We start from the raw sequence: 24,662 nt of genomic DNA, 5'->3' as shown, positions 1-24,662 counted from the left end.
ATTGCAACAAGGAGCAGGAGATGAATACTAAAACTGGGCCCAAAATGCATCAAGATCAAAAAAGGAAAGCGGTGTTGTACGCTCGAACTCACAAGGTCACAATCGAGCACACAAAAGCTCCTCAAAGGCAGTTCTCTAGATGCTAGATGCTTGAGTGTCAAACTAATCTGCAAATTTAACGCCTCCAATCAGATCTGAGTGGCTACCCAACATTGGCATGCACAGCGCGCAGAGTAACCAACAGATCGAACAGCGGTAAGTAGACATAGGTAAGGGTCCCTGGTGGAAACAACTTCGGAATGCTTGTGAAGACCATTGCGCTTGTAGCAGAGGTATGTGCAGTATGTAGATAAAACTGTCGCTCCCCAAATGTTGTACCTGTATAAGGTATTATAGCAAAATGATTGATAGCTAGGAAATTGTCCAGGTCCTCATGTCAAGAATGAACTGCATCCATAACAGTGATGTTGTAACAAGAATTATCAGTACAACAAGAACATCTCTGCAACCAAGAAGCTATGCAAACAAGATTCATCTGACTTGCTGGATCCCAACTCCGTCTTCCTGTAAAGTCTCCCCATACACTCTGATGTTTATGGTGTGAGAAATCTTGTCCCACTCCTTACCTCTTCCTTCTTCGCAACAACGTTCAACAAATGGAGACGACCAGATCTCCAAATTCTGTAGTGGTGTCTTCCGCAGGAAGGTGGGCAGTACGTGTTTCTAGCTTCCAACAGTACGTAGTCAAATGTTAGGGTAGAGAGGGAGGGCATTATTGTAATCTTATCATCAGAATCCTCCTCTTCCCTCCACCCTTCCACTCCTTCCCATTCTTCCCAATCAAGCATGAACCAGAATTTGAGTTGTTTCAATTTGGGGAACAAAATCTGTAACTGTGACGATGACGATGATGATTTTAATTCTAATGATGATGTTTTCTTGTCATCTATTAATCCCAAAAACTCAACTCCTATCTTTCAAATCTTGCTACTCCAAATTGCCAGAGATTCCAGGGATGACAATTTCCCCAAAGGAGGCAAAAACATGCAATCTGGAATCTCCAACCAAAGCTTTCTCAAGTTTTGTAAAGACATGAGCCAATTGAGAGACGACGTCGTGTTATAACATCCCCAGATGACTAAAGATTCCAAACCTGGATGTGGTTGTAAGGCATTCAGTATTTCTCCATCTTTTTAATGCTCTATGTGACGTCCGCAGTCACATCCGCAATCCAGTTTCAAATGAAGGTGGTCTTTCTTATTCACCAATTGTGCTTTCTCAGCCTTACTCACATCTTCCATACACTATGTGTCTAATCTCAAGACTCCCTTGAAGGTGGTCCAAGTTTTTCAAATCTTCTAACTTCAATCCTCCTCCATTATCCGCACCCACATGAAACTCATCTACCCTTCGCAGACTTGTTAATTTGCCAACACCTTTCAACTTCTCACGCCAAGAGCCCTTAACATGAAGATGCCTTAAGTTAATCAGCCTTCTCATACCCTCGGGTGCTTTCTTGAGACTCCCGCACCCACTAATTCGCAAGGTTTGCAGATTGTATAAATTAAAAATAACATATCATAATTCCTTCAACTTATCATTCACAGATAAATCAACATACCTCAAATGTATCAATTCACCAATTTTCTTTGGAATTTCTTTGAGGTAGTTCTCACTCAAATTTAATGTCCTAACTAACGAGTAAAATTTTGGATTTCGCATAAATTTCGATGAAAATTTCTTTAAATTTTAAATTTCGACAAAAATTAGACAGAAACGACGAAAAATTGTTATCAAAATATGAAAATTTTGAATGAAACTTTATCATATGTTTATTTAACATATTATTTACTATATTGATAAAAAAACATTAAGGAAACCTAATTATATAGTAGGTTTCATGTTATATAAGATAAATATAATGTGCGCTGGAGGTAAATACTATTAAATAAAATTAGTATAATAAATAAATAAAATTAGTATATTCTTTATACTCTATAATCTATACATTAAATCCTATATACTCTATATACCTTAATATTCTTTATACTCTATAATTTATATACTAAACCTCATATACTCTATAATTTATACTCTATATTGTTTATGATATAGTATAAGATATTAGGGTTTAGGCCATTCAGAATATTTTTAATTATTTTTTATATAGAAATATATTAGGGTTTAAAAACAACTAAACAAAACACCAAACCCTTTTTTTTATTTCCAATTGGCCAAAGACCCCAAATCCTAATCAACCCCTTAACCTTTTTTTTTCTCTTTTTTTTCTTTTTTTTTTCTTTTCTTTTTCTTTCCTTCCTTTTCCTTCCCGTATGCTTTAACAGCCTAGTCAATCATTAATTAAATATTACTGGTCATTAGCAAACAAATAAGATTAGTAAACCTCTTCTTTCTTTTTTCTTTGTTATAAAAAAATAAAAAATTTAATCATGCAATCTTGCCCAAATTAAAAAAATAACTAATATATATTTGACTATGTTGTTGCTGCTGAGAGAAGTAATCGAATACAATAGTAACAATACATAGACAAATAATTGAGTAGTCCAAATAGGGTTTGTTGTAGCCGCCTGAGTGAATTGAAGACAAGTAGCTAGGCTGGGTAAGAGTCTGTGACTTCTTCGATCTTTCTCATTTCTCTCTCCCGGCCAGCCCAGTCAATCTCTTCCTCCTTCCTCCTTCTCCTTCCCCAATCTCCCTTTCTTCCTTCTCTCCTCCCCAATCTCTTCCTCCTCTCCTCCCTGATCTCTTCTCCCTCTCTTGGGCCGCTGAGATCTGGTCGGAGTTGGCTGGGTTTGTGTAGTTAAGTGAGCGAAGAGTTGGCTGGGTTTTTCAAGATTATTTCCCTGGTTTCATTTTCACATTTGTTGGCTGGGTTTGATTGTTTGAACTGTTCTATTTTGCTGAAGACAGAGAAGGAAAAGTCAATGAAGAAAGAGAGAAGCGGTGAGTGAGCAAAATTTCGGCAAAATTTTCGAAATTTCAAAAATTTTGGCCAAATCTTAACGAAATTTTGACGAATACGTGTTAAAATTTCGATACTCCCAAAAATCGAAATTTAACTCCTTGGTCCTAACGCATTTCAATTGAGGAATTACCTTTGGGGCAATAGTAGTAATTTTTTAATTGAATGTTGCAAGGGTTTGTAAACTTTTGTAATTATTAAAAGAAATGGGAAATAGACCTTCAGGTGTAAACATTAAGGTCAAATGACGAACCTTATGATCCGTTAGATCCATTCTCTCATTAGTACCCTTAGGCTACGTTTGTTTTGTTGGACTAGGCCGGATTGTGTTAAATAACCCAATGAACTCATGTTTGGTAAGGCCCAGTATTATTTTAAGTGGGACTATCTACCACCGCTTCTTCTAAAACAGCGGACTAAGCGTTGGTAAATAGCGAGGCTTGAAGACACCTCACTATCTAAGAACTGGATTACGCCTCGCAAAATAACACAAACCTGGAGGTAGCTCGCGCGTCCATCCTTCATATTCAGTTTGTGGGTAAGCTCTCTCTCTCTGCTTTCTTTCTCTGGATGTCAATTCTTTTCTCTCTCTCCTCTCTCTCTCTCTTATTCTCTCTGGACAAGCTTGATTTAGAATTGATCTTTTGGGTTTCTGGGTTTTTTTTTGTTTGGATTGATCTATTATTATTTTTTATGGGTTTTTTCTTCATTGGATTTTTTCTTGGATATCAGTCGAGATTCCTAACATTTTGATTGAAGCAGGTAAACGGGAAAGATGAATACAGGAGCCAAAACTCAAATGAAAAACAAAAAGAAAAAGGAAACAAACGTGTTCATTGGATTTGGCGCTGGGATCTATCTGTTTGCCTTGTGTGATTGCTGCAACTTTTCTTATATTTGCCTTGTGTGATTGCTAGGATCTATCTACCTTATAAAATGTTTGGATCTTATAGGTCTCACCACTAATGGATGCTTTTGCTGGTCAATGGTTTTGGAAAAAGAAAAACAGTATTTGATTTAGCAAAAAAAAAAAACAAAAGTTAGATGAGTAATGTCATTTGATAGCATTTTTTTAAATAAAAAACAAATTAATCAATTATTTTGGACTTTAAAATTATGAAAAATTTGAGAATTAAATATTAACCCTTCAAATTATATTAAAAAGTGGATTGTAATTAGATAAGATATATTTATTTAACAAACAAATACATAAAGTTAATTATTTTAAGTCTTGAAAATATATTAAAAAAAATAGATAATTAAATTGTTTTTATTAATTTAAAAATTAAAATAATTATAGCTTAATCCGGTCATCCGGCCATGCACCAAACACAGGACAGTGTTATTTAGCTTATCCAGCTTCATAGTCCGACACAACACCAAACACAGGATAACATTAGTCCAGCTTACTCCAGTCCAACACTATCCAGCATAATCCATAAAAATAGTCCAATCCAACACAGTCCAGCGTGCCAAACGTAGCCTTAATCTCTATAATAAAGAATTCATTCTTGGTCAAATGTTGCACAAAATCATGCACAATATCTTGCATTTTGCATCTTATTATATTTTCATTATCATTTCTCTCAAAATCTTGGAAAAAAGACCACATTACTAAGTCATCGAAATAGTTTTGACCTATTATTTCCTTCTCTTCTTTGTTTCACTTAACATTTAAATAATCTTGTGACATCCACAATTCAATTAAATCATCTTTATCAATCTTAAAATCTTTTGGAAAAATAACACAATATAAAAGACAACGTCTAATAGTTAAGGACAAATCATAATAACTTAGTATTAATAACGGTTGGAAAACCTCTTGCTCAAACTCTTTTAATTCCCATATCTTACTATTCAAAACACTTTGCCATTCTCTCATTGTTTTCTTACGGCGCATGAGACTTCCTAAAGTCTTTGCAGCAAGAGGCAAACCCTTACACTTTTTCACAATATCATTACCAACAACTTCAAATATTTTAGACTCGTTTCTTTCCCTACCACTGAATGCAATGTGAAAGAACAATGACCGAAAATATTCTTCACTTAATTCTTTCAAACGAATCATATGAGTGGTTGCTCCCATCATATTTGCAACCTCCTCCTTTCGTGTGGTCACCAACATTCTACTGCCAATACCTCCATTACGAAGAGGTTTCATTAGTTGTTCCCATTGAATATGTATTCCACACATCATCTAAGACAAGGAGAAATTTCTTTCCCTCAATATATTCATATATTCATATATACATTGCACAAAAGCTTGCAACTCTTTTGAATCTAGGGCATTATTTTTATTAAGATTTTAAACGACAGCTTTAGCAATTTTGATCTCGTCAAAAGGGTCTGAGACACGCACCTATATTCTAAAATCAAAATGAGTTTTCACCTTTTCATCATTATAGGCTAGTTGGGAAAGAGTTGTCTTTCCGATTCCTCCCATCCCTACAATAGGGATGATAAGGTGGTCCCTCCCTTCTTGACAGTTTTCACTTACCAACTTACTTAATTACTAGAAAGTTCTTTTCGTCTTCTCGACCAAATGATATATCGACAAGAGAAGAAGTTTTTTGTCGTTCAAGTTGTTCACCGCGTCTTTCTGTGTATTGAAATTTATAACGTTTTCTTTCATTATAAATCAAAGTTAACTTTTCATCTAGTTCTTAATTTTATCTTCAAAGCAATGTCATGACATAGAATTATCTGATTGAGTACTTGGCGAAAGCAAAAACAATGGTATGGAAGGGAGAAACATAACTTCTTTTTAGTAACAATAGCATTTTCACCTTCTTGTTTCTTGATTTTTTGTTTGAGAATTTCCGTGTTCCACTCATCTAACACGTCGTCCATCTCGTAGGATACTTCTTTCAGATCATGCAGCCACTGTCTCACGTTGGCGTCCTTCACTTGTCTCTCCTCTGCATCCTTGAGCACATCTTGAATAGCTTCAAGATCATTGTGGGTGAGATTATTGAAACTTCTTTCTTAACATTCACGACAAGTCTCACCTCTTGTTCTACCTGTTGACAGATGATGGAACCTAGCTGTTCTAGAAGTGAGGAAACGAGTGCTTCAGCCATTCTTGATGTTTGAAATTGATCGACAGTGGAAATAGGAAAGGAAAAATATATGTATACAATATGCAAATGACAAAAATAGGGAAGATAATGTGGTAGGGCTAGAACTCTTCCCCTCAACCAGCGTTTATATGTTGAGATTGAAGAATGCTTGTAAGGCAGTTTAAGCATTATTACACAAGCGGTTAGCTTGTACCAAGGAAGGAATTTTTTTTAAGGGAAAGGAAGAACATTGTATGCTTCAGATTGTTTATCCCCTACACACTTTATTCCTTACTTTTCCTTTTCCCCCCTTCAAATTCTTTTTCTTCTTTCTCAATTTTCACTCCCAAACCAACCAATTAATTAATGTCTCTCATGTGTTGGTCCCCTTCGCTTGTACATTATACGAAACATCTTCAAGCACTCTTTGAACAACATGAATTAAGGTTGCTAAAAGGCTTGAATGCAATTTCTTTCTTGACAAACGAGTACTACTAGTCAAGGCTGATCATGAGATTTCAGGTATCTAAAGCAAACCATAAAAATAAAGGCCTTGACTTTCTATATACATTATCATCAAAAAAATAAGGGCTTAACTTTCCATGTACATTCACATTGTTTTTTGAATTGAGTCATTCTTATTTCTGAATTGGAGCTTAGAAACTTTTTATATTATTTGGGGCCTTGCTACTAGTCGCAGTGCCCTATCTCATTTCGTCCTGTGAGTGTAAGGGTCATCGAAGTCAATTGTTCCAACTTCCGAGATTATAGAAACTGGTACATCAGCCATTTTGGGTTTTTAGTTTTTTTTTCTCAAATTGCAGAACCAATTCTAGTTTTTCACCTGTATGTGAAAATTAATTAATTATTAGAGTTTACTTTCCTCAAATTTCATCAAATAGACTACTTTAGGAAATTTGAAATAGTCTTTGACTTTCTGTAAGCTTACCTGATTTGTGTTTGGATATTAATCTACAAGGAAGTGCTGGATTGTGATATGGAGCTATGTGAGCCATTAGATCAAATTTGATCTAAGGGCTGTTATCAAGTTTCATAAAGCATACAGCCAAGTAACTTGCTCAACCCATTACAGCCAGTAACAAAAATCCTAGTTGTTTTATTTGTATTTGGTCCATTATTTTTCCATTGGTGTCTTGCTAAAATCCTAGTTTTTCCAGTTAATTTGTTGCAGCCACCCTATACCTGATGGCTGAAGGTTGCTTAGGCCCATTATTTAATTTTCTGCTTCTGGTTAAACCATCTTTTTTATTTAGTTTCACAGAAGCACATAGATGCGGAGATGTCTACTTGCCTACCTTTCAGTTTGTCTTGCATTTAATCTTTGAGTTTTTCATTGTTTTATGACCATTCTAGATGTAGCAGGGTACCCCATGAGAGAAAATTACATGTGTAACATTTACATATCTTCAATACATCCCTGTCTGGGTTTCTGACTTGAACTACACATATTCAGTTGATGATTTTTCAACAGTCCATTTATTCATGCCAATGGGTCTCAGCCGTATTATATGATCCAACCCAGTATCGAATTCAAATTGACTTGCATTATATAGGCAACAAATCCAATCCAATTGTTCTGGTTTGTGTTAGGTTTTGCTGCTCACTTTAGGCCCTTCTTTCCAAGTTCAAATTGGGCCTTTTCTTTCTTGCTCTTGGCCTCTTTCAAAACTCAAGGGCATTGCTCAAACATCCACAATGCTTCACAAAATTACAATAGAATATCCCGTGTTTCTCAAATATATTCAGAAGGCTTCAAAAATATTACAATACAATGCCCCCAAAATGAATAAAAGTTGAACCAGAGAAGTTTCTGATAGATTATGAGCTGGGTTAGATTCAATCCCTGGACCAAAGACTACTCTGTTTACAGGTGTTCACAAAGTCCATTTGCACCAAGAAACCAAAGGAGAGAACACTGAAATCAAAGAAAATGAAAAACAAAATAAATTTTTATTTGATTCCAGAGAAAGCAGAAATATACATCAGTAATGCTATATTCATACCCTCACATGATTCCTACTTCTATACATCATTTCATCATTCACTCAAGCAGAAGCACTATAACAAGACTCCATTTCAAAAGCAGAAACCAACTCTAGCTTAATCAACTTCCTCAATCTTAGGCCCTGTTGCTGAACCACCAGAATTAGCATTGCCAAATCCATTGCCAGGCATCTGAGCACCACCACCCATTGGCTCCCCACCAGCACCTTGATAAATTTTAGCAATGATTGGGTTGCACAGTCCCTCCAACTCCTTTTGCTTGTCCTCAAATTCCTCCACTTCAGCCAACTGGTTCCTGTCAAGCCATTCAATTGCCTCATCAATGGCCTTCTCAATCTTCTGCTTGTCAGCAGGGTCCAACTTCCCACCAATCTTCTCATCCTTCACAGTGTTCCTCATATTGTACACGTAATTCTCAAGTGAGTTCTTGGCATCTACCTTCTTCTTCACCTCCTCATCTTCAGCCTTGTACCGCTCTGCCTCCTGCACCATTCTCTCAATCTCTTCCTTGCTCAACCTTCCCTTGTCATTGGTGATAGTGATATTGTTCTTCACTCCAGCAGTCTTGTCTTCCGCAGACACATTCAAGATACCATTTGCATCAATGTCAAAGCAGACATTGATCTGAGGAACACCTCTTGGCGCGGGAGGAATGCCCGTGAGCTCAAATTTCCCCAGAAGGTTGTTGTCCTTGGTTCGAGCCCTTTCTCCTTCATACACCTGAATTAGCACTCCCGGCTGGTTGTCAGCATAGGTAGAGAAGATCTGCTCCTTCTTGGTAGGAATGGTGGTGTTCCTCGGAATCAAGACCGTCATAACCCCACCAGCAGTCTCAAGACCAAGGCTGAGAGGCGTGACATCGAGAAGCAGCAAATCTTGGACCTTCTCGTTCCCTTCGCCGCTTAAAATCGCAGCTTGAACAGCAGCACCATAAGCCACAGCCTCATCAGGGTTTATGCTCTTGCAGAGTTCCTTGCCATTGAAGAAATCTTGCAACAGCTGCTGAACTTTGGGAATCCTCGTCGACCCACCAACCAAAACAACCTCATCAACCTGACTCTTATCGATTTTCGAATCCCTCAGACACTTCTCCACGGGCTCCATACACTTCCTAAACAAGTCCATGTTCAACTCTTCAAATCTAGCTCTAGTAAGTGTGGCATAGAAATCAATACCTTCATACAGCGAGTCAATCTCAATGGTGGTCTGGGTAGTCGAAGACAGAGTCCGCTTGGCTCTCTCACAAGCAGTCCTCAACCTCCTCAAAGCTCTGGCATTGCCACTGATGTCCTTCTTGTGCTTCCTCCTGAACTCAGTCACAAAATGGTTAACAAGCCTATTGTCAAAGTCCTCACCTCCAAGATGGGTATCACCAGCAGTAGCCTTCACTTCAAAGATACCTTCCTCAATCGTCAGCAACGAAACATCGAAAGTCCCACCACCGAGATCAAAAATCAGCACGTTCTTCTCCCCAGAACTCGAGCCCTTCTTGTCAAGACCATAAGCAATGGCAGCAGCAGTGGGCTCGTTGATGATTCTCATCACATTCAGCCCAGAAATAGCGCCAGCGTCCTTCGTAGCCTGTCTCTGTGAGTCATTGAAATAAGCAGGTACAGTGATCACAGCGTTGTTCACAGAGTGACCCAAAAAGGCCTCAGCGATCTCCCTCATCTTCACAAGCACCATAGACGAAATCTCCTCGGCTGCAAACTGCTTCTCTTCGCCTTTGTAGTGCACGACAATCATGGGTTTATCGGCGGGACCAGGAACGACCTTGAAGGGCCAGAGCTTCATGTCGCTCTGGACAGTTGGGTCGGAGAATCGCCTTCCGATGAGTCTCTTAGCGTCGAAGACGGTGTTCTGGGGGTTCATGGCGACCTGGTTCTTGGCTGCGTCGCCGATCAAACGCTCTGTATCGGTGAAAGCGACATAGGAAGGGGTGGTTCTGTTGCCTTGGTCGTTGGCTATGATCTCAACGCGGTCGTTTTGCCACACACCCACGCAGCTGTAGGTGGTGCCCAGGTCGATTCCGATGGCCTTGCCTTGAGTCTTGGAACCCATTGAAGGAAATTCAGCAAGAAACTATTCGATGATTTGGGTTGAGAAAGAAGTAACAAAGAAAGGTGAGAGCTTGGGTTTGCTTTGGGAATTTGAATCTGGATGCTTTGAATGCTTTTGGTTTCACGGCGAGGTTGGGTTTGGAGGGGTTGAATTTATATGGGTTGGGGCGGTTCACAGAGAAGTCCATGGAAGAAGAAGAAGCAGAAGAAGACTACTAGAAGGTGATGGAAGGGACTAGACTGAGAAGGAAGATAGGAGGTCGTACGAGAGAGTTCTGGAGAGTGGTTTAGTGGGCTTCGTTGCATTTTCAGTTATGACCACATGGGCTTGGGTCGTCTCCGGACCCCCATTCCTCCTTACTTTGCCAGGAATACAGCATTACAGCCTATCAAATACAAACCCAGCAATTTTCACCAAAAGAAAAATTCAAACCCTGCCCAAAAATTAACCCAAAAAAAAAAAAAAAAAGTCAATGTATCAAATTTCAATAGTTTTTTAATTTAAATACTAAAATTTAATAGCATTTTAAATTAGGTACTAGTTGAAAAGTCAAATATAATAATATAATAAAAGGGTACTATAATTCACAAATATTACATTATATATCACTACAATAAAAAAAAAATATGATCAATTACAAATAAATCAATAAAAATAATATTATGTTTGTGTTTGACTGCTACGCAACAAAATGGCTTAGAGTTTAGGACTCGGTTTTGGGCAGACCTTAAGTCATAAGCTTTGAAATCCTACATCTCATTTATATACCCTACATCACATTTCTATACCCTAACTAAAGGGTAACGTTGTAATTTTATGTTCACAAGTACAATTAGACTACATTAGCCAACTTCCAAGACAATATAAAAGTCTCAAGGACAAAAATGTCAAATGAAAATGCCCAAAGCAAAAGGGTTAACATGTTTGTGACCTAATCTAAAAAATTACATTTAAATTTGGTAGTCCAATTGAAATATTATATATTCTTCATGATATTCTAAAAAATTATTAAGATTTAGTATTTAATCTTAATTTTCTAAAAAAAAATCCCAACATATTTTTGGACACTCTAAATTCTCTAGTATTCTTAGGAGAGAATGTAACAATAAAACAAAAAAAAACGACAGAACCAAGCTGATTGGTTCGGTTTTTTTTTTTTTTTAACATTTGTTGGTTCGGTTAACCTAGCATCGGGTTTAAAACAATTTAATTTCGATATTTAAATTTTATTTCTACCGTTATAACTGAACCAAACCGAAGGTTATTTATTAATAAATATTTTTTGTTAACTTTAGCACTTACTTATATTTGTGTTAAATTAGAATATATTTGTGTTAAGTCAAGTCCATAAACTTAGGCCTTTTTAATTTCAGAAATATCAAATTTTAGGCATCAAATCCATTTGGAATTTGAGCTTGGTTGAATGTTTAATTTTTTTTCTTTCAAAAATATTTGGCCTAGTCCAAATCGAATAATCGAGTGAACCAAACCTATAACATGGATTAACTGAACTAGTTGGTTAGAGTGTTATCTGGTTCGGTTTTGGTTTTAGGAATTTCATTATTGACCATGTTAGTTTGGATATAGGTTGGGGGCTCTTGGTTTAGTTAATGACATGTTTACTAATCCATAATCGGGTTAAGAAAAATTAAATTGAGGAGGGATTAGATTGAGGAGGAGTCAGAATTCGGGTTCCCATTGAAACTAATTACTAAACTATCTAGAATCAGAGTAGGAATGATACTGATTCCATATAAGTTGTTTACTAATTCACTGGAATCGGAATTGAAACCAATTTGATTATTAAAATACCCTTGCTCTAAAGAAATTAGGTTGGGTTAAAGTGACTAGGCAAACTTGGAATTGTAGAAATAATGTGAGTATACGATGAGAAAAAAAAATAGACTCCTGATGAGTTGTTTCTCCAGCAATCAGAATACCACCCCCACCCAAGAATCCGATTCCTTCAAAATAAAGAGTTGAATTCCTGATATTATATGAGCCCTAATTGTGTTTTTATTCTCATATGGTTAGTAAACACAAGAGTAAGCCGTAATTGGAACCTAACTCCTTATTTTGATTTCGATTACGGATTAGTAAACAATTTTTGATAAGGATAGCACAGTGTAGGGTCAGATTTTCTATTACCATCCCATTCTTCCAAGACTTCGTTAGGAAGGCAGGCCCGTTAATTAGTCCCTTCCTTTTAAAACAATTTTTATTATTACAAATGTAATAAATTAACATAAATACATAATAAAGTGTTTATAAAATACATAAACACACCATATTCTATTATAACAATATTAAAACATAAAATAAAAGTATTAAATTTAAAAGATTTATAAAAATAGAAAAGATTAAATACCAAATCCTAATAATGTTTTGGTATAACATGAAAACCATATAATATTTTAATTGAACTACCAAATTTAAATGTAGTTTTTTAGATTAGGTCACAAACATGTTGACCCATTTGATTTGAGCCATTTTCATTTGACATTTTTGTCATTTAGCCTACATATGATGGGTGTTAGTTAAAATTTATAAGGTTTTGATAAAATTGCCCTTGAGATTTTTATATTATCTTGAAAATTTGCTAATGTTGTCTCAACTTTACATTTAGTTGTGACTATACGACACTCACAACTTCAAATTTAGTTGTGATTGAACGACAGTCACATCTAAGTTATGAGACAGTCACAGTTAAGTTGTGACTTAATTGAATTTTTTTTAGAGAAATTATATTACAATATTGTATAAATAGAAGTCAAAACAATACTTTTACTCAAAATAATACATAGTATAGTGGTGTGGGTTGTCTCTTTCAATAGTTAAAATCAAAGGTCCATTGATTTTAACTAATAAATTTCAATAACCTTTTATTTTAGATATCAAAATTAAATAACATTTTATATTAGGTACTAGTTGAAAAGTTAAACAAATTAATAAAGTAAAATGTATTAGAATTTACAAATATTACATTACATGCCACTACAATAAACAAATAAAAATAATATTATATCACAAATATTACATTAATTTATACTATATTGTATTAAAAAACAAAAATCAATCCAGTCACAACTTAACTGTGACTGTCTTGGTAAATTGAAATAGACAACTCACACCACTATACTATATATTATTTTGAGTAAAAGTATTATTTTGATATCTATTTATACTATATTGTAGTATAATTTCTCTAAAATAAATTTAATTCAGTCACAACTTAGATGTGACTGTCGCTCAGTCATAACTAAATTTGAAGTTGTGAGTGTCGTACAATCACAACTAAATGTGAAGTTAAGACTACATTAACAAATTTTCAAGATAATATTAAACATCAAGATCTTGATAAGCTCATGAAACGTCAAGATCTTGATAAGCTCATGAGGCTACATAGAGCAGTCATTTATTGGGATTGATAGATGTGTTTCATTGTAGAATTCGCGTACATCTTTTGTATACATCAACTTGATAGGCTGGTGAGGTTTATATAGAGCAATAATCTTTTAAGGATTGATACATATGCGCTTCGTTGTAGAACATATAAATATTTCAAATTCAAGTTGTGTTTCCCTAGCTCTTAATTTAATCGTAAAGATTTTTCTTTTTTAAGTTGTATGATCGAGTTATTCAATAAGAACATGCAAACGTTTTATGAAAAATTTATATAGTACTTACTTGAAACATAACTGAGTTATCCAATTTGTATGAATGCATATTATTTTGTACATAATCTCTCTCATCTGAACTTATCTATCAATGCCCCAATTTTTTAAAGAAGAGAACTATAAATATTTAACTAAAAAAATATAATTAATTTCAAACAGTAAATTTTCAGAAAATAACATATTTTATAATTTTAGGGAAAGGTTTTGTTGACTTCCCGTAGCTCAAAAACCCACTGCAGTTTTGATGCCAAGTCAACCCTTACGACCTTACTGAACTAAAAGCCCAGTTGGCCCAAACGGGTTGATAGAAAAGCCCATATCGACTCACCAACAAACCAAAACTAAAAGCATTCACAGCCTTTTCCAGACCTCTCCGGTTGGTTCTCGTTCTCCCTCCCTTTTCTTCTTCTACTCATCTGTTGAACTTTCTTTACACCTCTATATATACACACAAATTTGTTTCACTCACACACCAATAATCAAAAAACAAAGCAAAAAGAACTCACACAAGAACCCAAAAACTCCATAATCGCCTTCTATAAAACCCAAATTCTTGACCGCTTTTCTGTTTCAGATCGAAAGAGCTCATTCTTGCTTCACATAGTTTCTTGCTGAATTGTCTTTCATGGCTTCCAAGACTCAAGGCAAGGCCATTGGAATCGACCTCGGCACCACCTACAGCTGCGTGGGTGTGTGGCAAAACGACCGCGTTGAGATCATAGCCAACGACCAAGGCAACAGAACCACCCCTTCCTATGTCGCTTTCACCGATACAGAGCGTTTGATCGGCGACGCGGCCAAGAACCAGGTGGCCATGAATCCCCAGAACACCGTATTCGACGCCAAGAGGCTCATCGGAAGACGATTCTCCGACCCAACTGTCCAGAGCGACATGAAGCTCTGGCCCTTCAAGGTCGTTCCTGGCCCCGCCGACAAACCCATGATTGTCGTGCACTACAAAGGCGAAGAGAAGCAGTTTGCAGCCGAGGAGATTTCGTCTATGGTGCTTGTGAAGATGAGGGAGATCGCTGAGGCCTTTTTGGGTCACTCAGTGAACAACGCTGTGATCACTGTACCTGCTTATTTCAATGACTCACAGAGACAGGCTACAAAGGACGCTGGTGCGATTTCTGGGCTCAATGTGATGAGAATTATCAACGAGCCCACTGCTGCTGCCATTGCTTATGGTCTTGACAAGAAGAGCTCGAGTTCTGGTGAGAAGAACGTGTTGATTTTCGATCTCGGCGGTGGGACTTTCGATGTTTCGTTGCTGACGATTGAGGAAGGTATCTTTGAAGTGAAGGCTACTGCTGGTGATACCCATCTTGGAGGTGAGGACTTTGACAATAGGCTTGTTAACCATTTTGTGACTGAGTTCAGGAGGAAGCACAAGAAGGACATTAGTGGCAATGCCAGAGCTTTGAGGAGGTTGAGGACTGCTTGTGAGAGAGCCAAGCGGACTCTGTCTTCGACTACCCAGACCACCATTGAGATTGACTCGCTGTATGAAGGTATTGATTTCTATGCCACACTTACTAGAGCTAGATTTGAAGAGTTGAACATGGACTTGTTTAGGAAGTGTATGGAGCCCGTGGAGAAGTGTCTAAGGGATTCGAAAATCGATAAGAGTCAGGTTGATGAGGTTGTTTTGGTTGGTGGGTCGACGAGGATTCCCAAAGTTCAGCAGCTGTTGCAAGATTTCTTCAATGGCAAGGAACTCTGCAAGAGCATAAACCCTGATGAGGCTGTGGCTTATGGTGCTTCTGTTCAAGCTGCGATTTTAAGCGGCGAAGGGAACGAGAAGGTCCAAGATTTGCTGCTTCTCGATGTCACGCCTCTCAGCCTTGGTCTTGAGACTGCTGGTGGGGTTATGACGGTCTTGATTCCGAGGAACACCACCATTCCTACCAAGAAGGAGCAGATCTTCTCTACCTATGCTGACAACCAGCCGGGAGTGCTAATTCAGGTGTATGAAGGAGAAAGGGCTCGAACCAAGGACAACAACCTTCTGGGGAAATTTGAGCTCACGGGCATTCCTCCCGCGCCAAGAGGTGTTCCTCAGATCAATGTCTGCTTTGACATTGATGCAAATGGTATCTTGAATGTGTCTGCGGAAGACAAGACTGCTGGAGTGAAGAACAATATCACTATCACCAATGACAAGGGAAGAGATTGAGAGAATGGTGCAGGAGGCAGAGCGGTACAAGGCTGAAGATGAGGAGGTGAAGAAGAAGGTGGATGCCAAGAATTCACTTGAGAATTACGCATATAATATGAGGAACACTGTGAAGGATGAGAAGATTGGTGGGAAATTGGACCCTGCAGACAAGCAGAAGATTGAGAAGGCCATTGATGAGGCAATTGAGTGGCTTGACAGGAACCAGTTGGCTGAAGTGGAGGAATTTGAGGACAAACAAAAGGAGTTGGAGGGACTTTGCAACCCAATCTTTGCTAAAATGTATCAAGGTGCTGGTGGGGATGTGCCAATGGGTGGTGGTGCTCAGATGCCTGGTGGTGGATTTAGCTCTGCTGGTTCTGGAGATGGGCCTAAGATTGAGGAAGTTGACTGAGATGTGGAAGAGGTATTTTCTTAGGTTGTTATGTATCTGAGGATTGATCTAGTTGCTACTCTATTTTTTACTCTGCCTGAATGAATGTCTTAATGTAATTAAAAGTTTTTTGTTTGAGTGTGAGAAATTACAATGTTGTAAATTTCATTTTGATATGGTTGTCTTTGGAGGGTTCACATGGTTCCAGTAATTGCTTGTTTTAAGGTTCTCACAAGATTAGATGCAATATTTTGAGCTTGTTTTGCGATCTAATAAACAATTTGATATCTGTATCCAAACAAATCCAACCATTACCATAATTTGTTATAAAAACTCTGATGAACAATCAACTATGGAGAAATTTGAGAGCTTAACAAAATCACAATGTCTGGACTTCCAATTATGGTGGGTTGATTCAGAAAGAAGCAAGGATTCGGATTTTTCATTCTATCCTGACTAAACATTGCAATGGGGGTAATGACTTGTATATTATTCTTTATTGTACAAATTTGGGGGAAAAGGTAAAAGAATTATGCAGCCCAAATTCAAATCATTGGACTGATACTCCCAGTGTTGCTTCTTCTTGATGTCATGTCTCTCAGCCTCAGTGTTGAGAGTTCTGTCGGTGTAGTAACAATCTTGATTATGTGGAACATAGCAAATATTACTAGCAGATCAGACTCGACCTCTTCTGAACCTAGCCAGTACTTATAGTTCATGTGTATGAAGGTTAGAGGGCTCAAACAGCCAGTTCTAGTTCAAGTGTATGAAGGTGATAGGGCACAAACCAAGGACAACAACCTTATCGATCGAGAATGGAAACCTACCGGCATTTCACCAGCTTCAGATCAATGTCTACTTTGACACTCATGCAAATGGAATATTGAATTTGTCCACGGACCACTGCAGTGAAGAACAAGGGTAGAATTACCAATGACAAAGGAAGGTTGTGCAAATAATAGACTAAGAGGATGGTGCAAGACTGAAGAGGAATAGAGGTAGAAGCAATTAAGGCTGAGGACTTGTTTGAGAAGTAGGCGTACTATATGAGGTGCACCATGAAGGATGAAAGATTGAAAGTTTTGCTGCAAAATTGGATCCTGCAAACAAGCCAAAAATTAAGAATGCAATTGATGAGAACATTTGTAAGAATGTGGTGTTATTTCACATTGAAAAATTATAATCTTGCATAATAATTTATTCAGAGTTGGGTCTCTCTATACATTGTCAATTGATTCTAAGTTGGACAATTTTTTTCATAATAGTAGAGCAAGTTATACACGTATTAGATTCAACTGGTGCAAAATATATTGTGACCCAAAGTCTAGAATTCTCAATGTGAGATTCTACACTTTTAACATGCCACCTCAAATATGATTACTCCGCCAAACACATGGACATGTTCTTGATAAAATGTTCATAAATTCTAATTCTCAACATCGCAGAGAAAAACTTATCTATCCCTTCATGTGATACCACATGACATCCCCCTCTTTTCTATTGGCTCTCTCTCTTCTCTCACTCTCTTTCTCTCAACTCTTGTCTCTATCTTTCTCTTCAAGGAATGTCACATCACTACAACACGGAGTTAGGTAAGTTTTTTTTTCCAACATCGCATAATTGTTTTTTTAATTGTGTTATAGTAAAAGATAAAAAACTAATATAATTTGTCATCAAAATCTAATTTTAATTTCCATTGTATAACAAAGACATAAAAAATTTATATTTTTTTGGTGGAATGGGCCAAAGGCCCAACAACAAAACAAACTATTTACAAACTGACTTGTGGACAAGCCCATTAAGTCGTCAATTTGTGGACAAGCCCATTAAGTCGTCAATTAAATGCTGTTTAAAGTGTATTTTAAATTTTTTTTATTAATCAACTATCATGCAAGAAATTTGAACTCAAAACTTTTTTTGATGAATGGATACTGAGTGCTATTTACTAGATTATAGGATATGATTGGATGAGATAAATGGTTAAATTTATTAGTATTCAAGAAAGAAGTTTTTAACTTAAAAAAAAAAAAATGTATTAAGATGAACTAATCATAAGGGGAGACTTATCTCTAAGTTAGAAGATACTCTCGATATTCTTCCTTGAATACACATAAATTTAACTATTTATTTTATCAAATTCTATTCTATGTCCCAAATGAGGCATGTCATTGCCATCTCTAAATCAAATGATTATTAATGCGGAGTGACCGTAAGTACAATTTTTTCTAGTTCCGATCACTTGACACCTGCTTTGTCAGATCAATGCTACTAAAATCTCATAATTAAAACTTACTCAAGATTTAGTAAAAAATTCTACACCTTATAAGATTAAATCCGTCAAGGAATGAGTGAAAAACGGACAGAAAGAGCGTCATGGCACCTAATGCCTACCGTGCTCTGTGGCTTTTGGGTAGCATGTTTTTCATTTGCCTGATTCTTTAACTATAGCATTATTTTCCCCTTCCTGGACTTTTTGATGCTGAAGCTAATTGGTTGAGATAATTTGTGGACTTGTTTAAGACGTAGAATCTTCTACTCATCCCAATGATTTATGGTATACTGTCGGTTGATGTCTTCTCTGTTTTATCACTTCAGACGTGAGATGGTAACATCAATCCTATGCTGGAAGCCACTGGAATCAGAATTTTTCGGTCGATGATTTATATGTGGAAATGGTACACTCTAAACCTTTTGGGTTGACATTTGATAATCAGCAGGAAGCAACTTTCAACGGGATTCACATATCTGATCAATTTGTTGGCAAATGACTAGTGTGATGGTAGGCCACTTTGCTCAGCATGACTAGAAAACTAGGTTGGAAGTTGTGTCACTGAGCACAATCATGTATTACTTATCTATGTGTTTTTGATGGCTGTCACTTTTCTTGCCTTTCCATGGTGTTCACTATTTTCACTTATCTCTATTGTGTGAAACAGGTGTGTCCACTGTATGCATTGCTGATGTTAGGATTTGTGCTTTTGTGGTTATTGCTTCTTAATCATGGTGTTTTATATCTTTAATTACTTATAAATTTACCCTCTTATGCAACTTGGGTGTCCTAAGCCATACATCTCTTAGCTATAATTGTTAGTGGTCAATTTCAGGATCACCATCACCCACTCAACTTAATTGTCACATTCACATATGCTTGTATGGGAATTGAACAGTACCAGTGCTGTCATTGCAATTGGTTACTATCCTGTAAGAGAAAGCAATAAACACCACTAAGCCCCAAATAGAAATATTATTCCTAACATGTGTTTGTTTGTTCTCAATTTCTGCTTTACAATGTTATAAGCACATGTGTAATGTGTATTTAGGAAATAGTTGTAAAGAAATTGCATTGTGCCATTGATGCAGATCAGAAACTTTCATTTGTCTGATTGGGTTATATCACAAATGTGTAATAACTTTTGAAATGCCATATGCATTCTATGTGTGTAAATTAGGTTCTGAATGTAGTAGGTTCTCTATTTTATCAGAATCTTGTATAATCATCACCTATGATGAATGATGATTTGACCCATAAGAAATGCTAATTGGACTTACATTTAGTTATGTTTGTCTAATGACAACACCAGTTTCAAATCCAACTGTGCTACTTGTTCTTATTGTCACAAGTTCAACAAGGAGTTAATCAGAAAAGCATTTCAATGTATGTTCAAAAGATAGAATCGTCTAGGGTAGAAGAAGAAATTCCTAGTGAAGAGGCAAATGTTGCAGTAGTATCCCCACAAAGATACCTCTTCAGCCGATCCAAGTCAGCAGCAGCGTCGAGCATTGTAGGCCTAGTAGAGGGGGACTCCTGTGTGCAGAGAATTCCCAACTCTATCAATTCTCCAATTGCAACATCCCACATTTTTTTCACCTCAGGTGACTGATCTCTAGAAGCTCTCATCAAGGAAGAGTCAACTACTTGTTCCACCCTTCCATGATAATGGTTCTTGACCCACTTGTGCAGGCTTAGCCCACCAACAAACATGTCATCTATTGGCCTTTTTCTTGTCACCATCTCTAGAACCAGAATGCCGAAGCTGTAAACATCGCCGTTTGTAGATGTGTTGGATCCAAACCCATACTCTGCATACAATGAATAGAGTGTGAATTAGGCCGTGTTCTGAGAAATCTAATAGAAAGATAAGCGCATAATAAACTTAATTAGTGAAGTACGTGGACATGGGAAATGGATATAGCACCAAACTGCATTCTGGACCTCATGTAGTTGGAATTAAAAACTTTGGTGGAGATTTGTTGTCAGCATGATTTTTTTATTTTATTGTTTCCATAATTGTTAATTAATGATGTAATCTGAATGAGCTTATCATCTGCCTTTATTCTTGAAAATGGCTTCAAAATGAAAACAAATAAACAGAGAAAGTTGAAGCCGTTTTCTTTATTTTTAAAGAATGATTGATCTTTGTTACCATGCATATTTACATGTGCTCAGAAATAAGTGGTAGAAGCCTAGACGTCCTAATTTACATTTTCTAATTGTTTGTAGTTATGAAAAAAATTTGCTTTCTATTTGTTTGGTTTTACGAATGGCTTAAGCAGACGATAGATGTTTACCTGGTGCTATGTATCCAATAGATCCACATAACATATTTGCAGTAGAGTTCCCCATGTTCTCAAGAGCTGAATTTCCCCCCCCGGCTATCACCAATCTTGCAATCCCAAAATCAGAAACTAAAGCTGTCATGTCATCATTGAGAAGAACATTGCTTGGTTTCAGGTCACAGTGTATAACTGTGACCGGTGAGTGGTGATGTAGATAGGCCATCCCTTCAGCTATGTCACTGCAAATGTTCACCCTCTGGATGAGACTCAAATCAGAAGAACCTGAACTTAGACCATTCTGTGAATGTGGATAGAGACGGCTGTCCAAGCTACCATTTGCCATATAAGGAAGAACAATAGCCTTAAAGTCAGGTAGACTGCATGCTGTTATGATCCTTATTAGATTCCTGTGCCTAATTCTCTTCAAGACTTGGCATTCTCTGTTAAAACTCTTTGTTGAATTTCCAGATTGTAAATGTAACACCTTGACTGCTATGGATGACCCATCTGGAAGAACTCCCCTGTAGACACGCCCATAGCTGCCCATCCCAATCAGTCTCTGATCATCAAATCCACCAGTGGCCTCTGACAAATCTCGATATGTAATTCTTGGGAAATTGGGAATCATTTCAGGTTGTGTTGGTTTTCTTACAGTCTCAGTCCTCCGAGATGAAATTAGTGCCATAATGCGCCGGAGTCCAATCACACAGCATATTATTGACAAAAAGGTTGATATGAATATGACTAAGATGAATATGATCAAGAAAATGTGTGAACGAAACAGATGCTTTTTCTTAGAGCAAGTAGGTTTTCCAGGAATTGTGCCACAAAGATGCTGATTGCCCAGGAAAGATGCATATGAGACTGATTCAAAGATGCCACCAGAGGGAATCATTCCTTCAAAGTCATTAAATGAAAGATTTAGATATGAGAGTGTTCGACTTTTGCTGAGGCTTAGTGGAATCCTTCCAGACAAGTGGTTTACTGAAGCATCAAAGGACACAAGGTTCTTTAGCTCACCTATGGAATCTGGAAGGTTCCCCTCCAAAGAATTGTGTGAGAAGTTTATCAGTGTCAATGCAATGCAGCTTGATATCTGAGGAAAGATACTTCCACTTAGGTTGTTTGATGAAAGATCTATCTCTTGAACATCTTCCAGTTTGCTGAGCTCAATTGGTATAGACCCTTGGAGCTGGTTATGTGAGAGGTTTATAAAAATTCTGATCTCACTCAAACCTGATAATTCTGGGGGGATGCTCCCTGTCAATCTGTTGTATGATAAGTCCAGCTTGTACAGTTCTGTGCAGTGTCCTAGCATTGGAGGTATTGTTCCAGATAAGAGGTTGTTGTTGAGGAATAGATAACTCAGGTTAACCAAATTTCCTAGACTGCTTGGAATGTCACTGGAGAATGCATTATAAGACAGATCAAGCAGGCCCAGGTGAGGAAGCTGTCCCAATGCAACTGGAATTGCACTGTTGAAATGGTTGTGTGATAGGAAAAGCTGTTCCAATTTTGACAACTGACTAATGTTTGCTGAAATAGTACCATTCAGAAGATTGGAGGTCAAATTCAGCACCTCAAGCTTAGAAAGATTTCCTACAGTTGGAGGAATTGATCCAAAGATTTGGTTTTCTTGCAGCAACAGATTTGTAAAATTGACTCCAAGTCCGCCAATGGAACTGGGCAATATTCCTCCGAGGCCCATGCCAGCAATTTCAAGCTCCTCTAGATCAGTGCAATTTGCGAGGGCAGTGAAGAATGGATTGAGATTGGTGTTGCCATCATGGCTTACCATATTATTATTAGACAAATGAAGATAGAGAATATCAGGGGACTTTTCCACAAATTTGACAGGCAATTCACCAGAAAGATAATTGTATTCGACATCTAAATTTTGCAGTGAGCTATTGGCCAAAAAGAGAGGAAGTTCTCCAGTAAACTGATTGTTGTATAAATTGAGGGTCCATAGTTGTGGACAATTTCCAATCTCTATTGGAATTTTTCCTGAAAGAAAGTTGGTGGAAAGGTCTAAAACCTCTAACATAGTGCAGTTGGAAAAGAGTGTAGGTGGAATTGTACCGGTTAAATTGTTCTGCAAAAGATTAAAAACAGTGAGTTCTGGAGGAAGGACTAAGGAATCTGGTATTGAACCATGAAACTTGTTCCTCTCAAGCCGTAGATGATAGAGGCGCCTGAGTAAGGCAATTTCAGGAGGGATAGTTCCATACAAGTGATTGCCTGCAAGCACTAGTTTTCGAAGGCCGGTTAGATTTGAAATGATGGGTGAAAGCCGCCCTACAAGCCCAGTATCATTCAGAAAGAGTTTGGATACACGATGATGCTTTTTGTTGCAGCTGACAGCAGTGAAGTTGCAGACATCAGTAGCTTCATTCCAATTAGCCAGTGTGGAATGTGGATCAATTATAATGGCCTTCTTGAACTCCAGAAGAGCAGCCTTGTCTGTAAGCAAAGAGTGATGAGCATGGTGGTGATGACCTGTAAGTGCATTACCTGATGTTAAAACCAAATGCTGGAAAAGAAGAAGAAACATGGTTTTGATGAAGACCATACTGGATAGGTTGGAAGAGCCTAATAATAAATTGGTAATAGTTGAAGAGTCGAGAACATATTTTAGAGTGTTGCAGACACTCAATGAAGAGGAGAGATAGAGAAAGAGATGGTAAGGAGACTAAGAGAAAGGTTGGAGAGAAGGTGGAAAATGATATTTTGGAAGAAGTATTCAATGGAGGCTATGATTTGTGGAGGGACTGAGGAAACTCTTTATCCTTTTCTTAAAGGGGTTTCAGTCATGATGGTTGATTATCAACTCAACATATATAAATTGCTAGCCACACAGAGGACAGTATAAGAAATGGTGCTATAGTGATGGATGATAATCCTCTTTGGGTAGGCCATGCGCATCCTGAACCTTAGGAAATGAAATACACATTGCCACATGATTGCAAAAACATATTTTGAAGCATGCAGACACTGAAAGCACAATATATATAAATATAGAGAGAGAGAGAGAGAGAGAGAGAGAGAGAGAGAGAGAGAGAGAGAGAGAGAGTTGACATTTAAAATATTGTGATGGTATAGATGCGGCTTGTGTATGCGGCCACTGAGTTTGTGTACTCTTTTGCAGGACTAGAGACCTCTCATTATTTGTTGAAGGGAAACTTGAAAAATGACAGCATTCCACTTAAACTTGTTGGCTCCATTTTTGATCTCTCTCTCTCTCTTTCACTCATAGTAAGCAAACTCTTAAATCCAATATTGACTAAATGAAGCAAATGAAAACAAAAGGGTATGGTAAGGGATCAAATTCAAATTGAAATGCAGATGCAGGGGACAGGCCGGTTCTTGAGCTAGGTAGATTACTTACGTTGGAGAAAACAAAACAAGAAACCAAATGATTAGTTTTTGAAATTTTAATCTTAACTTTTACCTTTTGATTCAAGGTAAGCCTTGAAGTCACACAGTTACACCTTTTCTACATCAGCCAGATTAAAACACCCTTAAGCAATGAATTCATGAAGTACTGGAATCTCCCAACACCTACTTTACCTGTTATAAAGAAATGGTATCAAGATAATTTGCATCTTCCTTTTACAGTTCCACTTCTCCTAGCAGCCTTAGAATCCACAATTAAATATGAGCAAACTGGGCTGAAGTGGCCCCATTTTTGTTATATTTGGTTTGGCTTAGCACACTCAACTTTTTCTTACTCGAAAAGGGGAAAAGGTAT

The 24,662-nt window shown here is 37.3% G+C and overlaps 5 protein-coding genes and 1 pseudogene across 5 annotated transcripts; 2 read left to right on the top strand and 4 right to left on the bottom strand.

The window, feature by feature from the left end:
• Window positions 1–977: 977 nt before the first annotated feature.
• LOC147286895 (uncharacterized) lies at window positions 978–1,500 on the bottom strand. Its single transcript, XM_086240847.1, has 2 exons — window positions 1,293–1,500; window positions 978–1,153 (listed from the first exon to the last, which is right to left on the bottom strand). Exons 1-2 carry the CDS (start codon window positions 1,498–1,500, stop codon window positions 978–980), a joined length of 384 nt encoding a protein of 127 aa, XP_086096973.1.
• A 2,879-nt stretch (window positions 1,501–4,379) lies between these two features.
• LOC147286894 (putative disease resistance protein RGA3) lies at window positions 4,380–6,063 on the bottom strand (annotated as a pseudogene).
• A 1,868-nt stretch (window positions 6,064–7,931) lies between these two features.
• Window positions 7,932–10,440, bottom strand: LOC147286893 (heat shock 70 kDa protein-like). The gene has a single exon (XM_086241110.1). It carries the CDS (start codon window positions 10,126–10,128, stop codon window positions 8,164–8,166), a length of 1,965 nt encoding a protein of 654 aa, XP_086097236.1. The 5' UTR covers window positions 10,129–10,440; the 3' UTR covers window positions 7,932–8,163.
• Window positions 10,441–14,194: 3,754 nt separating this feature from the next.
• Window positions 14,195–16,099, top strand: LOC147286892 (heat shock 70 kDa protein). The gene has a single exon (XM_086240362.1). It carries the CDS (start codon window positions 14,431–14,433, stop codon window positions 15,979–15,981), a length of 1,551 nt encoding a protein of 516 aa, XP_086096488.1. The 5' UTR covers window positions 14,195–14,430; the 3' UTR covers window positions 15,982–16,099.
• On the top strand, window positions 15,986–16,375 carry LOC147286891 (heat shock 70 kDa protein-like). The gene has a single exon (XM_086240846.1). The coding sequence runs from the start codon at window positions 15,986–15,988 to the stop codon at window positions 16,373–16,375; it is 390 nt and encodes a 129-aa protein (XP_086096972.1).
• A 3,583-nt stretch (window positions 16,376–19,958) lies between these two features.
• Window positions 19,959–23,545, bottom strand: LOC147286890 (uncharacterized). The gene is made up of 2 exons (XM_086242316.1): window positions 20,924–23,545; window positions 19,959–20,434 (listed from the first exon to the last, which is right to left on the bottom strand). The coding sequence occupies exons 1-2, from the start codon at window positions 23,481–23,483 to the stop codon at window positions 20,016–20,018; spliced, it is 2,979 nt and encodes a 992-aa protein (XP_086098442.1). The 5' UTR covers window positions 23,484–23,545; the 3' UTR covers window positions 19,959–20,015.
• Between the last annotated feature and the right edge of the window lie 1,117 nt (window positions 23,546–24,662).

Source organism: Dryas octopetala, chromosome 4 (assembly GCF_963921425.1).
Source record: "Dryas octopetala chromosome 4, drDryOcto1.1, whole genome shotgun sequence".
NCBI classification, from domain to species: domain Eukaryota; kingdom Viridiplantae; phylum Streptophyta; class Magnoliopsida; order Rosales; family Rosaceae; genus Dryas; species Dryas octopetala.
Note: the sequence above shows the minus strand (reverse complement) of the source record. Positions and strands in the feature narration are given on the sequence as shown.